We start from the raw sequence: 16,641 nt of genomic DNA, 5'->3' as shown, positions 1-16,641 counted from the left end.
CCTTCTGTTTCTGAGATCAATCTGTAACCTGAAAGACCTCTTAAAAAAGGATTGTTCTAGTGCACAGACACCTTTGCTGTCAAAGATGGATATTTTTACACCTCCACATCTCCATGAAACAGGAAATTGAGTAACGCTGCTGTCCAATAGTAGTGCAGAGTGCAAGTGAAGCTGCATGCTTCCTTGAACTTAATCATTGCTTCCAGACTACTGCTATGGGCTAGAAGCACAACTGCAGGTGCAACTGCTCAAATTGCTGTCTCTCTCACGCTGAAGGTCTGCAGGTGTTACTTCTCTTCTGTGGGATGTTTTGCTCTGACAGATGAACGATGCCTTGTGGCAAGTAGGTGCCTTAAATGGAGAAGCAAAAAACTTCAGAACAAAGGCAAGCAACATTTCGGGAAATATGTGGTGTGCTCACCTAGTATTTGGCACTGAAAATGAACAATATAAGCATACTGCTGAACATGGAATACTACTACATCTGGGAACTTGCAGCTCCCACTGTTCTTCACCCCTGCCTTCAGTTGCCAGGGAGTAGAGAATTATAATAATGTTGACAGAAGCATCAAGGGGATTTAGAACATGGTATCTGCTCTTCAGAAGATGTCAGACACCTTGTGAGTGATCACAGTCATGTAGGCTTTACTTGTATGAGCTTTCCATTGGTGACTTTGGTGACACATACACTTCTTTCCTTGCCTTTTTATGTAACCTTATTGTAACTATCTCATGACTACATTGCTTCAAAAGCTATCTCTTCTTAAGTTGCATTGCAATCATCCATTTTATTTGTACAATAGTATTTGATTACACAATATGCATTTGTTACATATATACACACTATGGTGTATATACAGTTATACAATTGTACCTATAGTTCTTATGGGTGCAATTGTAATTACACATTTTTGCTCACAATAATCAGACTTGATAAGAAACATTTTTTCAGTTTTTTTTTGTAAAATAGCTGTGCTCTTTACTCAGAAAAGGACAATGTTATTCCTTGGAACTATTAACATTCTTCTGTCTAACAGGAAGGAAAGTATTGATAAGCAAAGGCATACCAAATACCTAAGGGAGATGACATAATTAGCATTCATTATTAATGAAGCTATTGCCTCATTCTCATGAAATACAGAGCACTTAATACTCTGTTTACCTCATCTTCTCATCAACAAATACATTCCCTCTAGAATGTGATGTTACGTGTCCTCACCTGGGAGATCTGTTCACATGGCATCCACTAATTAGAAGTCTCAATTCAGTTTACATTGGCTTTGCCTTTGGCTTTAGTTTACTTGGGTTTGTAATCCTAGTGCACATCACACTATGATGTTTAACACATTAATCTTCATGTCTGACAAGAATCACGACATACAAACTACTGTCAAGAGAATAATAGGAGCAACAAGTAAATTCAGCTATTTAGGTGAGGTTTTTTTCCTGCTTACTAGTTATTTAGAATGAAATGCAGCATATAAACTGGAGTAAGACTAGCTGGCAGTGAGCACAGAAAAATATAATTAAATGATATAAAAATATAATTAAATCATTGGGTTTCTTGCTTTCCACCTCCCTTTGACTCATCATCATGTCTGCATGGGCCATCTAGTAGAACACTACCATGGGACAGTGACAGCAAAACTGTGATCTTGTCCCATGCTGAATTGACAAAATTTGGTTTCAATCAAGGCAGTGGAGTCTGGCCACTGAATAGCTAACAACATTGTGCTCACAAAGAAGGACATGATCAACGTGCTGCTAGAATCAGTGGCTTCAAGGTTTGGTTCAACCGGGTTTTCAGACAGCAACATTTGTATTTGCCTTTAATGAACAACACTCATAAAGATAAAACACAGCTTAACAAAATAGTGTACTCAACAGTAATAATCAGCTTGATACATATTTGCATATAGTCACTCTGAGAAGACACATTGGACAGGATTTTATAAGATCATAAACTCAAGAGAGGCAAGTATTAAAGGAGATAATGGCTCTGTGCCTGGCCAGGAAGGCAGGCTGGCAGGAAGTGACTTAACTGCTCATTGGACTGCACAAATCATCGGCAGAGGAAATTAATCTGTAGGTTAGCCCAGAAGACTCTCACTGCCAGAATGGATTAAATCCTCCTATCATTAGGCTATTCTAGCGCTCCAAAGCCATTTAACCATATGACCATTTGTGGGGGAAGTTGGTTTAAAAGGCAAACGAAGTTAGCAATGTTTCCTGCCAAAGCACTGATAAATGGGTTCTGTAGCAATGGCAATGGTGAGGGAGAGAGTGAATCAGCAGCAGGTGTAATTTTCTTATTACTGTGTGCTTCCCATTTATCTTGAATGCTCTAAGTTCATGCTATGAATCAGAAGCAATACCAATACCACAACAGTATTATTTCAACTGGTCTGGTAAAGAAAGATCTCAACAGTATCTGCTCTTCCAAATTTATTCTTTGGTTGCTTACCTAACACACTTAGGTCACCAGGACCTCTTTGCAGGCAATTTGAAAGGACAACAGTGCTTTTTTCTTTTTTCCTGTTAATGATACCTAAAACATATAGAAGTGGCAGTTAGCAACCCAGCCATGCTCTTTCCAGGGCTGCAAAGCTCTGCAGACAAAACTCCTTCACTGATCTGGAAAAGTCTCCTTGGCATTATCAAACTTGTCCTGATGAACTCAAAAGTATTGTTTTGAAGGGTGCAAGATTGACTTGTAATTTAGTAAAGAGAGGTGCTAGCATGTGGGAGGTCTTTAGTTCTCAGATGTTCTCAGCAGGAAGAGGTTTGAAACTGTATCCCTTTCTTGTTTCCTCCACCCCCAGAACACAGGGTACCTTAAGTGAGAACACCCACTACCATTTCTTGAAGGGGCCATTTCACAACCAAGGATATGAGACAAATTAAGTCAGAAGAGCAAAATTATAATTAACACTGCACCTTACATGTCTCATTGATTTAAGTTGCAGCTGTTAAGTACTCAGGATATCTGCAAATCAGGCCTTGAAATGGCGAGCGTTAAAGACTTAATGTACAAAGTTTGCACTTACTAGTGAAAAGCTTGGTTTAAGTGGGCTAATCTGCCCATGTTAACAAGGAGCTCTGATGCCATGGTATTTCTTTATCCTTCCTGGTTCTGTTTGCTAAGCATTGAAGGTCCTTTCTAGACATGCTGTAACAGAAGCTGCTGCAACTTTCTTCTTGCTGTTGGGGCATTTCAGCAAGCCTGTAAAATAGCTCACACATTTAGCCTCCTCTAAGTTGAGGTAGGTCAATATACATATACCTTGCTTGGCCATACTGTTCTAAGGCAGTGAAAGAATGTATCCCAAAGGTCTGGCAGTATACTGAGCTGGTTGAGCCCACCAGGCACTAAGGCACATCAGGGAGCCTACCCTAAGAGATCTAGTCTCCAGCAAGTTGCCAGCTTGCCCACAGCTCTGACTGTGCTTTAAAAGAACAGTTCAACTGCAGATTTCAACTCAAACCAGATGAATTAAATACAAAATTAGGGATCTAGCAGTATTTTGTCAGCCACACTGCTGAACAGGAACGCAAATGTGATTAGTATTTTATGACTGGAAAAGCTGTGGGACATACAGTACCTCAGTATTCTAGGCTGAGTTTTACTGCTGGATCAGAGGAAACACTTTATCTATGAAAAAATAAACTTGGTTTAATTGTCTTCTATTTACTCAGCTGCAACAATCTATACACAGACTTAAGGACACCACAGGACTGTGAGCACCCAGTTCTCTCAGTTGGTGCTAACCGGGGATTTCCTTGCTTCATGAGACTGGAGGTTTCATTAGTAAGGAGGACAGCTGACTGCATTACCTGGCATTTCAGCTGTTCTGCAATACAGCTGCTCCACTTCATTGTGTAGTTTCCCCAGCTATCACACAGATATTACAGGGCAACAACTTTGAAACAAGCAGAATATAACAAAACCAGAACCTTCTCAAACACAGCATAAGCATGGGGACTATGAAGGAAATTTTGAGCTTGACTCGCACCCCAATTTTGTGCCATCTTGACTCTGCTGATTTCAAGAGAGTTCTAATTTCCACTGGGTAGAGGGAAGAAAATCAACCAACCTCCCACAAAAGAGTATTAAGGAAAAGATCCCACAGCTCTTGGGAGCATCTCGTCCCATAACTTTACATAGCAAATTGCATTAGATGAGAACCCTAGCTACTGATCTCATAAGGAAGTGAGAAATAAAACATTTCCAGCACAGGTGGATGAAATTTCTCAACTGTTTTTTTTTTTTTTTGTATCATTTTACATGGTAAAAAAAAAAAAAAAATTGCGATGCTGGACTATGGGGCTCCAGAAGCTATGTTCTGCCTTTGCACTGGCCAGCTAGTAACATCCATCAAACCAAACAGCTAGTGAGGAGGATTTTTGATTGTAAATGAGACCACCATGTAAGGGGCTGATGCAGCTCCAGTGGTGATGAAAACTGTTCTGGCCTGTGAAAATTCAAGTCTGAAGATCATAATAAATTTCAATAGCTGCAGGATTCTTGGCCTTTCACCAGTTTCAGCATAGATACAGCTTCCTGTAGAGAATTTCTGATTTTCACAGGAGTAAGATCATGAGTGCAGGTCACTGCAACCCTTACTTACATCTTTGTGAGAAATGAACAAAATGGGATGTCTCTGTGCTCTCAGAGAGAGGTGGATAAATTCCACTTCTTTTGATGTCATGTTTTCAGTGGAGGAACCACCACACAATCAGTCTGAACAGTAATGTTTCTGTCATTTTCCCAAACTCTCCATAGTAAGCCAACTACTAGAATTAGTTATGATTTCACTGTATCACACCAAAGTACTTGGGCCTCAAACTCCCTCATTCTCTGAAATCTTGCAGTATTTCAACTCACCTGGTTTCAATGGACCTACTTCCAAATTTAATCAAATCATAAGAAAATAAAATGTTCATTGTGCTAGCAAGCCTCTCAAAGGATTTACTGTGCTGTAAGCAATCACTTCATTCTCTGTTTACCTTGCAGGTAATAACAACAATATTCTGTGGAGGACTGAAATACAGAAGAAACATACCAGGCAAGTCACTGGAAGAAATGTAAGGCTTACCTTTTCTGTAAACCTGTAATGTATTAGCAAATTAATTTTCCATTAGCAAATGAATGACATAGAATGCAGCATACTACAGAAGAGAAACTACGTATCTGATACAGCAGAACTCTAATCACAATTAAAATAGTCAAGTAAAAATGATCTGAGTCAGTGCCAAGCTATACTAGGGTAGCTCGTCACCATGCTGCTAGATTTGAAGTGTAGCTTATATGTGTGAAAGTTAAGTTACTAAAGACTCCCATTCAATCACGTGAATTTTGTGTCTCTGCAGTGGAGAACTGTATGTTTATTACAGAGTTGGGTTTTGATAAAATGACTCAGAATATAGACACAGATCTGAACCAGTGTGTTTAAAATAAAAAAATCCCCAAACAAACAAAACCCTACCAAAACCAACCAAACAAAAAAACTCCAGAAACAAAAAGCTCTTGATCCATGTCTTCAACATCAGCAGTGGCAACTGTAACCAGCACAGTAACCAGAGATACAGCAAAATTGTCACAATGACACTAATACAGAAATATTTACCATAGCATGATGATAACTCATGATATTGTTAACCACACTGAGACAAATAGCATATATACAAAAGCAAAATATAATGACATAGCTTTAGCATCATCATTTTTCTAAAGTGGCACAGTCATTCAGAAGGACAATCTGAATCATGCAGAGCTCTAACCGCTACAGGAACTAAAGGATAACAGTCAATTAAGCCTGCTTTTCTGCAAGATTCACTATACTCCAGGTATATGAACATATAAGTTTTTCGGTTACATCAGGTCAATCAAAGGAGTCAACTGATACACAGTCTTGGGAACTGAAAGACACATCAGTCCTGTGGTATACACAGTCTGATGTAAAGTATAAAGCATTTAAAGAAAGTATGTTCATTGTTATCAACAGAGGTCCAGGATGATTGGTTTTAAATACTTTGTAAATTATGGATACAATTGACAGAAGGATGGAGATTCAGGAGAACTGCACACCAAGTAATTTGGAGGATATATGTTACGTGCTTGGGCCTTTCCTAACCTCTTCATCCCAGTCAAAATCTAAGGTAGCATCATCCAGTTCTGCTATTGAGAAGAGAGATTTCTGTGTGACCACACTGGCTTTACTAGCATTTTCCAATGCAAAACTCTTCCTTCTGCTAGGATTACTCATGTGCAAGTGGCTATGTCTTTCTTTGTTAGTGTCACCCTTAATGGTAGATGAGGTTGCCAATTGTGACTCAGGATGTGGTGCAAAGGAGAATGTTGACAGCTTGGCTAATGTGCTGGAGCACACCTTCCCCATGCTTGGGCCACTCAGCTTCTCCTCTCCCTCCTTTTTCTTTTCAGTGGGTGGAGATGACATAGCATCAAACCTGACATGAGAGTGTACTGTTGCATTTCCTCTGATCTCTTTCCCTAAGGCCTGATTCTGTTGCTCTTCTCTCCCTTTATTATCAATTGATCGTTTTTCCACACGGGCTTTCCCTAAGCGACTTAATGTCATATTACATTTCTCAGGGGGGCAGCATTCCTCTAGCAGCTGCTCTCCCTGGAGCTGCTCTCCAGGCTTAAAAATAGTTTCACTCTGAAAAAGAGAAAAGTCTTCATTTTTCTTCTCTGAAGAATGATTAAGTTTTGTTCTTGCTCTGAAAGTAAATTTAGCTAGTTTAGCGGCTGGAGGACTTTCACTGTCAAGGATTTCTGGCTCATGGGAACCTGCTACATTTGTTTCCTTCACTGTTTGACCTTTACTTCGCTTTCTCATGGAAACTGTTGCTGGTTTTGCTCCTCCACATACACTGTTCTTTTCTTCCGGTAGCACAGAATCTGCATCACTTGAAAAATCTGAAAGGCCAGATGCAGGTAATACTGTAGGAATGGCCTTTGCCTCAGGGTCCTGTGTACTTGTAAAGAATCCATGTGATTTCTCAGTGCGCAGTCTCTGACAGCTTTTTGAAACCCGTTGTGTAATAACTGAATCCTGCACACTAGCACTTGGTGATGCTGGGTCTTCAGTATTTGCTTCTGAAGAAGAAGAGTTGTGTTCTTCAGTCCTTGTCCTGCTTATCTTGGCAACTTCGTCTTGTTCCAAAGGAGCATGTAGATTCACAGTTGCTAGTGACTCTTTCATTCCATTTTCCTTTTTTGGTATTGAAGCACTCCTTTCTTCAGAAGAGGATGTTTTACACAGGGCTTTTGAAGTCAAATTATTTGGAGGTATCTTGGGCACCGGAGACTTTTTCTTGAAAGTTTCTTCAGCATCAGTGTTGCTCTCTTCCAAGCTGTCAAACCACGCCAAGCTGCCTTCACCATCTCTCTTACTATGTTTGATTAAGTGGTTTGCATTCTTATCATGAACATATGCTGGGCTGCACAAGGGATCTAGATGTATACTCCCTTCACAGTTGTCTTCGGGCAAAGAAGGCTTTGGCTTGGAGTTATTCTCTTGTTGATTTGAAGGTTCTGACTGAGGTAGTTGCTTTGACTGCCCAAATGTGTCCTTGTTCAAGCATCCTGTAATAGGATTGAAACCTGTCTGTTCAGGCTGCAGGTGGCATGGATTTTCCTTTTGTAATCTATGGATTGAAAATAAAAAATAAGCAATAGTTATTTTTCTTTCTTTTTCTTTATTGCATTAGTGATGTTTAGTTATGTATGAATGGTGAAGAGCTACAAATAACGTAGGCCATGGAAGTGTATTAGCAAGTTTCACATATAGCTCCAAAAGTTGGTGTTGCAGTCTGTGATCTTTCAGCACCTTCTACAGTAAGCAGCAGAATTTAGTGTCCCCAGTAAACGATAAGCAGGTGGACAGAGAAAACGACCACATAAACTTCATTTCCTTGGGAGACAAACAGAAAAAGAAACTAACAGCTTTGCCCTACTTACAGCCATTGCTAGAGTCCCTTAGGGATTACACATTCTATAAGCACACCTACAACAAGAACCTCATTAGATTTTATCCTGAGCAAAGCAAAGCCTTAAATGAGTTATCAGAATGGAAAACCTTGGTATTACTTGGAATTATGGTTGCTGGTGGTTTTCTCTCATAATCACTATGGACTCAACATATCAAAACCTCCACGTAATAAGAGGAAAAACATCACAGATTACCTACATAACTTAATTATCACTGTCTGTGGCTATTAATGTCCTCAGGGCCCTCCAAAACAAGAGGTGCTAGAATGAGGGTTCTCCAATCTCAGTATAGCTGATATTCTGTCTATTGTACCTAAACGTATAATTTCCAAGGGAGATAGCGTTTTACTTCTTGCAAACCAGTGATTCTATCTATGAGAGAAGAACAGTCACATTCCATTCCAAAAGTGACTGCATTAGTGTAGGTGAAATGATTCCTATGTACTGTAAACAGTTCCTCTGCTATATGATCCCCAATACCATCCTACCTGTCTATGAACTCTTATGAACACCTCTGTTTTTACTAAAACCAGCTTTTGTCTGTCTGTTGGAGATATCCCACTTTGATCTGCTTTTACTGCCTCTGTGGTTATTTAAAATGTTCTTCTTATGAGTTACAAAGAAAGTCTGAAAAATATTTAAAGAAAAAGTGTACTTTCCCAGCTGTTTGCATTAGCTTTGATAATATTCATCTTTTCTCTTCCTTTAATAATGAGAAGGATGAGTTTATTTAGAGCCTAATCTCATTTCATGAAACAAATGATGTATTTTTGTATTTTATTTCCTTCGCAATCCTAGTGTTTTCCTCTCAGCCTCAGTATGTTAAAAGTTTCCTATTAATAACAGCAAATAGACTTTCTAAAGATTATTGCTGTGACCTGAAAATTAAGGAGCAGACAGTGAAACTTCCAGCATATAGAAAGGAAAGACTGAAAGAAGCGAACTTTGATTCAGGCTAATAATTTCCATTAACAGAAAGGGAAGCAGTCTGACCAGCTCAATACAGAAGGCAGCTTAAAAAATATGAAGCAGATCTGTTGTATTTTATCAAGCAGGTAACAAAAGGTTATATAAAATTATTTGCTCAGCTACAGAATCTGGAATTTTGACCCTAAGAAGCTCCACTGAAATTTATCCAAGCACAGAATTGAGATATGAGTTGGAAACTGACTGAAACATTATTAAATTCTTTATAAATTCCACAACCCAGAAGGAGAAATGATCCTGCAATGATCTCAGAGTGCTACTTTAAAACACTCTCCCTGCTTATCCATGTCCTCTAAAGAAAAAGTCCCTTCCCAATGTCAGAATCTACTTTTAGACCCTCTCCAGATACTATTGCCAAACAATTATTCTTTGCTATTATTTTGTTGCTTTGCACATTATACCTGTCAAGTCTTTGTAGCTCTTTGTGCAGAAGACCTTGCAGCTCCAATCGCTCCAATATGAGTTCACATTGTGTACGGTACTGAGCCATTGGATCTTCAGGGAATGAGGTGTGTAAGGCATTGATGCCTCCAAGAAGTGCACCACCCTATGTCACCAAAAAAGATTAAAAAAAAAAAAAAAAAATAAAAAGAAGCTATATTTCTAAATCAGCACCAAATTTTAACAGCAGACACCATTTCACACAAAATTGTTCCCTGGACTTTTTAAAGCTTAAATGATCAAGTATTTACTGAATAACTTTATTCACACTGTTAGGGCTGCTCACACAGGCAAAGCTAGTCATACACATAAAGCTATTAATTATATTATCAAATCTGCAGTTTACAAGCACTGGTTTATTTTTATTAATACAAAAAATGGAAAATCCACCTAAGGCTTGAGAACATCAGAACTAAAAATGGAAATTAGCATTGAATCAGTTTTCCAAATACCTTATCAAAATTCTGCCACGAGCAACTTTTATAACTGAAGAAGTTCTGACTGCTGAAAGTTTCCATTAGCTTTGTCTAATTATTTAAATTGAAAGACCTGGGTATTAGGGCTTGTCAGCACAGGGTAAATTGACCAGCAAAAATATTTCTGAATAGCTCTTTAAGGGTAACTACCTGTTCAGGAATAACTCTAGAAAGCAAGTGATTTGAATCTGGGACAAATTTGCTGTATCTTGTGAAAATTAAGTATTTTGAGCACAGCATCTGCGCAAAATGATTTATTCCACAACAGATAATCTAGAATACCATTGCAGATAATCGCTCTTTGGGAAAAAAGAAAAAACAACCACAGCACAAACCCTCTATTTTGCCAATACTGGCTAGCCTTTACCACTCCTGTCTAATCCGTAAGGCTCAACACAACTAATGAACAGCATGAGTATCAAGTGCCGTGAGAGAAACAGTGAAAGTCAGTGGAGTCTCTAGAACCAGAAATTGCTACATAATCAGAGAATAGAATCACAGAACAGTTAGGGTTGGAAAGGACCTTAAGGTCATCTAGTTCCAACCCCCCTGCCATGGGCAGAAACACCCCACACTAAACTACCTCACCCAAGGCTCTGTCCAACCTGGCTTTGAACACCACCAGGAATGAAGCATTCACAACATCCCTGGACAACCCATTCCAGTGCCTCACCACCCTAACAGGAAAGAATTTCTTCCTTATATCCAATCTAAACTTCCTCTGTTTAAGTTTTAACCCGTTAGAATTTGTTCTATTATTACAGTCCCTAATGAAGAGTCCATTCCCAGCACCCCTATAGGCCCCCTTCAGATACTGGAAAGCTGCTCCACGCAACCTGCTCATCTCCAGGCTGAACAGACCCAGTGTTCTCAGCCTATCTTCATACGGGAGGTGCTCCAGTCCCCTGATCATCCTCGTGGCCCTCCTCTGGACTTGTTCCAACAATTCCATGTCCTTTTTATGTTGAGGACACCAGAACTGCACACAATACTCCAGGTGAGGTCTCACAAGAGCAGAGTAGAGGGGCAGGACCACCTCCTTCGACCTGCTGGTCACACTCCTTTTGATGCAGCCCAGGATACAGTTGGCTTTCTGGGCTATGAGCACACACTGAAGTCGGCTCATGTTCATTTTCTCATTGACCAGCACCCCCAAGTCCTTCTCCACAGGGCTGCTCTGAATCTCTTCTCTGTGCAGCCTGTAGCTGTGCCTGGGATTGCTCTGACCCAGGTGTAGGACCTTGCACTTGTCATGGTTAAACTTCACGAGGTTGGCATCAGCCCACCTCACAAGCGTGTCAAGGTCCCTCTGGATGGCATTCCTTCCCTCCAGTGTATCAACCGAACCACACAGCTTGGTGTCATTGGCAAACTTGCTGAGGGTGCACTCAATCCCACTGTCCATGTCAGCGACGAAGGTGTTGGACAAGACCAGTCCCAACACTGATCCCTGAGGGACACCACTCGTTACTGGTCTCCAGCTGGACATTGAGCCATTGAGCACAACTCTTTGTGTGTGGCCACCCAGCCAGTTCTTTATCCACCGAGTGGTCCATTCATCAAATTGATGTCTCTCCAATTTAGAGACAAGGATGTCATGCAGGACAGTGTCGAACGCTTTACACAAGTCCAGGTAGATGACATCAATTGCTCTACCCCTGTCCATCAGTTCTGTAGCCCCATCGTAGAAGGCCACCAAATTGGTCAGGCAGGATTTCCCCTTGGTGAAGCCATGCTGGCTGTCACCAGCACCTTGTTGTTTTTCATGTGCCTTAGCATGCCTTCCAGGAGAATCTGCTCCAAGATTTTGCCAGGCACAGAGGTGAGACTGACTGGTCTGTAGTTCCCTGGGTCATCCATTTTTCCCTTCTTGAAAATGGGGGTTATATTTCCCCTTTTCCAGTCATCAGGAACTTCACCTGACTGCCATGATTTTTCAAATATGATGGCCAGTGCTTAGCAACTTCATTTGCCAGCTCCTTCAGGACTCGTGGATGGATTTGATCAGGTCCCATGGACTCGTGCATGTTCAGATTTTTAAGATGGTGGATAGCACATCCAGCACCTCTCTGGGCAACTTGTTCCAGTAAAATGTAAAACGGGAGTAAAAGGAGAGGGATTGGAAAGGGAATAAAACAAGGATCAAAACATGACCAAGAGAAGGAGGGAGACAATATCTACAAAAAGTAGATGAGGGAAATGAAAGATCAAGCCAGGGGAAAATAGGATATACTCACAAAGACAAATTAGGAAAGAGAAAAATAAGAGTGAATTAGAGGATGAAACAAAACCCTCCAATGACCTAGGCTGGTGATGAAAATGTGGTAGTATTTCCTCCCAAGGGGCTCAAAAGAAATACCTGACCTGAGAACTGTGAACTTTTATTTTCTATTGGCATATATAATATGACACTTTGTAGAAGTTGAAAAGACACGCTGAAGATAGGGTTTGCTGAGCAGCCAGTGCTTCAAGAATGGCATTGATACTTCCCCATTTACAACCTCATTCTACAGACTGACAATCAGATCAGAAACACAGGATATATATAATATATAAATAAATTCTTATAATAATAATAATTATTATGATATAAATTCTTGGTGTGGGTTTTTTTTTTCTAGAGAAGGAATCAATTTCTGAAAATAAACTTTTGCATCTTACTTCTATTGTTTTGGTGTTTTTTTTTTTAATAAAACAAATAAATTACTTCCTTGAAAAAGAAACTGCTTCGGTGATATGTTTACACTTTCCAGGAGGAAAGTAGAACTTGGCCTCAAATAGATCTCAAATTTCTTGCAAAAATGAACACATTTGTCTACTTGCTCATGAACAGTGAAGAGTGGAGCAAATATGACAAGCATAACAACTACTCCCAGGTAGTCTTCTGCAGTCATAATTCAGGCAGATTTCTCACTGACTCTTATTAGATTGATGCTTGTTATGCAAACTGCAGCCCTTCAGGGCAGGGCTGCATAAATATGAAAAAGTGACCCACAGTTAAACCAATTATTTTACATTTATTCATGCTGATGAGGTAGAGAGAGACACAGATGACAATACATATTCATAATTATCATATACATACATTCCACTTTTTGATCAGTTATGAAACAGACTTCTTACATCCCAAACCACATTGCTTTGAAACCACCATCCCACCAAATTCCCATGTAGCTAATTACAGTTTTAATTACAGTTAATGAACATTTAAGTGATATCTTCTGCTGTTTCAACTGGATATATTAGCACTGCTTCTTACTTTAACTTAGATGCAGTGCTGTCATTGAGAAGCTGAGCTCTTCAAAACAGTGCAAGATGAATTGCAGCAGACAGTGAAATAATCTTTTGCTACTTAATAAGGTCAGGCCCTGTAGAATTTTTGAGACAAATTCCATTTGCAGTATGGTGCAGTACATTACCTGTGGCACGAGCTGCAATTAGTCTCTCAACTCTCATTGAAAGAGCAAGGGAGATCACAAGTGCCTACCCGCCATGTGACTTTGTCATATCTACTCCTGCAAAGGTCTTTCAGGTCCACTGAGCTAACAGGTGCTATATAAAATTGTTTTAACTTGAATATATTTGTATCAACCTACACAGAAACATAGGAAATACCATTTTGGATCAGACCAGTCATCTGTGCAGTGAAGTACACCATCTTGGACAGAGCCAAACCCAAATACTTCAGGCATACTAGAAAACCTCATCCAAAACTTTGGATAATCTGCTCAAGGTAATTTTTATTTTTTTTCAGTTCCAAAGAATGAAGATTTATTTCCCTTAAAAATATTCTATCTGAAGTAACAGTGTCTGCATTATTTTCTGCATTTCCATTAAAAATAGTGTCCACTCGATTTTCATTTCTTTTATTAATGTGTTGCTTTTTCTTTACATTCAACATCCTAATAATGTTAAACTAAAATCTAACCTTCCACATTTTTTCAATGCCTTTTTACATAGAAACGCTACACAAATCCATGTGATAATTGGAAAGCACAACTTTCAGCACAACCAAAGTTTTGGAATTTTAAGGTTTCTCAGAGTAAAATAGTCTTATAAAATTTCTGAATTTTAGTATCACCACTGGCATATTTTAAAATGATCCTGGCAACTGTTTGAAACATACTCCAAAAAATGATTTGATTCTCTCATACCTAGTTAATGAGTGACAAGATAAAATCATGGAAGAAAAGCCCATAAAAGGCTATTAAACACAGTGACATAGACACAATTTCTGCCTCTAAAGGTCTTTAAAACATAAATTAATTAAAGTCAATAGTATGCCAAAACTTCGTTTAGACTGCAGTCTATTAAAAGAAAGGTACAAGAATTTTAGTAATCAAGATGGACTAAAAATGACTTGTCAAGGTCTCTGATGACCTACTTTCCATGAGCGAAAAAGAGGACTGGCATATATCTACATGATAAACTGAATCATATAAATGTGGTACTGCAGCAATGGCAATGTCTGCAAGAAACCTTACCTGCATAGAAGATTCCATCACTGATACCACAGTTACAGCATCTTCCACAGTCACAGTATCTCTAAACATCAGTCGGGCATGAGCTATCAAAAATAAATGAAACAGAGAGTGTGATATAAAACCCCTTTATCTACATAGGTACATATCATCATGATAAAGTAAAAAAATCAGTCTCATTTTCATCACAGGTCAGAAAAAATCTGACTTCCTCTAACTGGTCTGAGTCACAAATTTCATATTATATTAAATATTATATATTTTGTATTAAAATGATCTTCCCTACAATAATTTTATTTCTTCTTCCTTCCTTAAGTCAGCAAAACAAAACAGATTTTTGTAAATGGGTATAATGCAAAGAATTTACTCTATGAGGCTCTCCTCCTAAGTGGCTGTAGAAACACAGTTCTTTACCAGTAAGAGAAAGGCAGATATATAGATATCTATATAATACCTTGAAAGAACTAAATGCTACTAAAAGCCCCAATCATGTGAACACATAAGAATGGAAGAAACACAAAATAGCATGTGAATCCCTAAAAGTCAGGAATGTTCCTTAAATAATTTCTCCCTCCAAATGGAGAACAAAATGTAAGTATCTGATGCAGGAAGCACCACACTGCTGACTGGCATATAAAAGCATAAAGACCATTTATGATTGCTATACGAAAATACAGTGCATTCTTTTCAATTCATCCTGAAAATAGTTTACATGCCATTTCGTAAGACAAAGTAATGTTAAGACACAGACCTACTGCTTCCTTTGTTTTTGTTCATGTAACTGAAATACTATTTGAACTCAGGAGTTGGAATGCTTAAGCCACTGCAAAATACCGACTTGATTACTGACTCTTTAGGAAACAAAAAGATGCTATTTTTGATGTTTTATCAATTTGAGGAGAGAAGCAAATACTTGGCTCAAATGAAGTAAACTAAATCCTGAGATTGCTTTTCATCAATACAAATAACTTCTGAGATTTTTCTGTCAAATATGATTTCTTCCAGTGTTTTTAGTTTTTACTATGGGTGTGAGAACAGCAAATGTAAAACTGATTTTGATAATCTAAATGTAACACCCTTCCCCAAGTCTCTTTACATTAGAAAGATAAAACAATACAAGATTCACCTGTCTCTACCTCCACGGAAAAGCTGCTACTCTGCTTACTGGCTGTAATTATTCTCCATATCTATTCATTTTATGAAGGTTAATTGTTTGCCTAAAAATAAAACTGCCACCACTTTACCTTCTGCAAGGCGGATCAAACTCTCTAGTAAGCGAATGGTAGTTCGGGCAGCATTTCTGCAGTCACTCTGACGTTGCATTTGATAGTACCGTACAAGGATCAGGTTGCTCTCACCAGACAATTTTGGCTGTATATTTTTGATGAGGCAGAAATAGGTTTTCATCTTTTCCATGCTCCAGAGCTTTTCGGATTTGCTTGGGCAACCTGTGTTACAACTGTAGTCAGTAATTCTGTAACAATAGACATGAAGCTTTTTCCTACACATTCATGTTAAATGGACAGGTTACTATAAAAGATGCATTACAGTATTTCTGGGGCATACTGAGTTGTCTGTAATCTTGCCTTCAAGGACTTGGTCAAATTCCAGTGTGGAATTCTACACAGCATCCAATCCCTCTCCTAGCAAAATCTACAGTAAAGCCTCCAGTAATTTCAACAGAACTGCTGTCAGACTTACTGCCCACCAGATGGTACAATCAGTACCAAGTGCTCCAGTATTCCTTAAAATGTAAAATGCTACACTGAATGCATGTGTCTCCTCTGGGTGTTCTACTTTGTAGGAGCCAAAAGCTACCTGCCATATTCTGAACATTTTTGTAGGGAAACATTTGGGAAGCAAAGGAAGCTAGCTGAAGAAGTTTCCTCTAACCACTTCTTCCCAAACACAGATCAAGGCCATGTTGCTGAAGTGGATGGAGAAGGAGCTGGTTAAAACTGTATCACACTGCCTTCCTTAATTCCAGAGCACAGAGCTCCATATAGGGAACACTACTGTTCATTCTTTGAGCCATGAAGCACATGGAGCTCAATTTTGTTCTGTCTGAATTAAGTTTCCTATTAACAGTTTGTACAATTGCATGGTGTGTAGGATTTGCACATGAAGCAATGTAAAAGTGCAAGATTGTAACTATCTACTTACTGAGCGGTCCAGGCTAAAATCTCTAATTAATTAGTGGTATCTATCTTATTCCTACTTGAAAAACAACCATACCACAGGC

At 39.0% G+C, this 16,641-nt stretch overlaps 1 protein-coding gene across 1 annotated transcript in view; it reads right to left on the bottom strand.

Annotated features, from left to right (window-relative positions):
- Positions 1-1,518: 1,518 nt before the first annotated feature.
- MCM9 (minichromosome maintenance 9 homologous recombination repair factor) overlaps positions 1,519-16,641 on the bottom strand; it is a 50,424-nt gene continuing 35,301 nt past the window's right edge. Inside the window, exons 9-12 of the mRNA XM_061378340.1 lie at positions 15,644-15,847; positions 14,403-14,485; positions 9,403-9,548; positions 1,519-7,671 (exon numbers count right to left, since the gene is read on the bottom strand). Coding sequence (XP_061234324.1) covers positions 6,111-7,671; positions 9,403-9,548; positions 14,403-14,485; positions 15,644-15,847 — 1,994 coding nt within the window. The 3' untranslated portion in view covers positions 1,519-6,110. The remainder of the gene's footprint in view (positions 7,672-9,402; positions 9,549-14,402; positions 14,486-15,643; positions 15,848-16,641) is intronic.

Source organism: Neopsephotus bourkii, unplaced genomic scaffold (genome assembly GCF_033783945.1).
Source record: "Neopsephotus bourkii isolate Nb327-2 ecotype Australia unplaced genomic scaffold, CSIRO-AGI_Nbou_v1 NB_1765, whole genome shotgun sequence".
Lineage (NCBI taxonomy): Eukaryota > Metazoa > Chordata > Aves > Psittaciformes > Psittacidae > Neopsephotus > Neopsephotus bourkii.
This window is presented reverse-complemented; position numbering and strand designations above follow the sequence as displayed.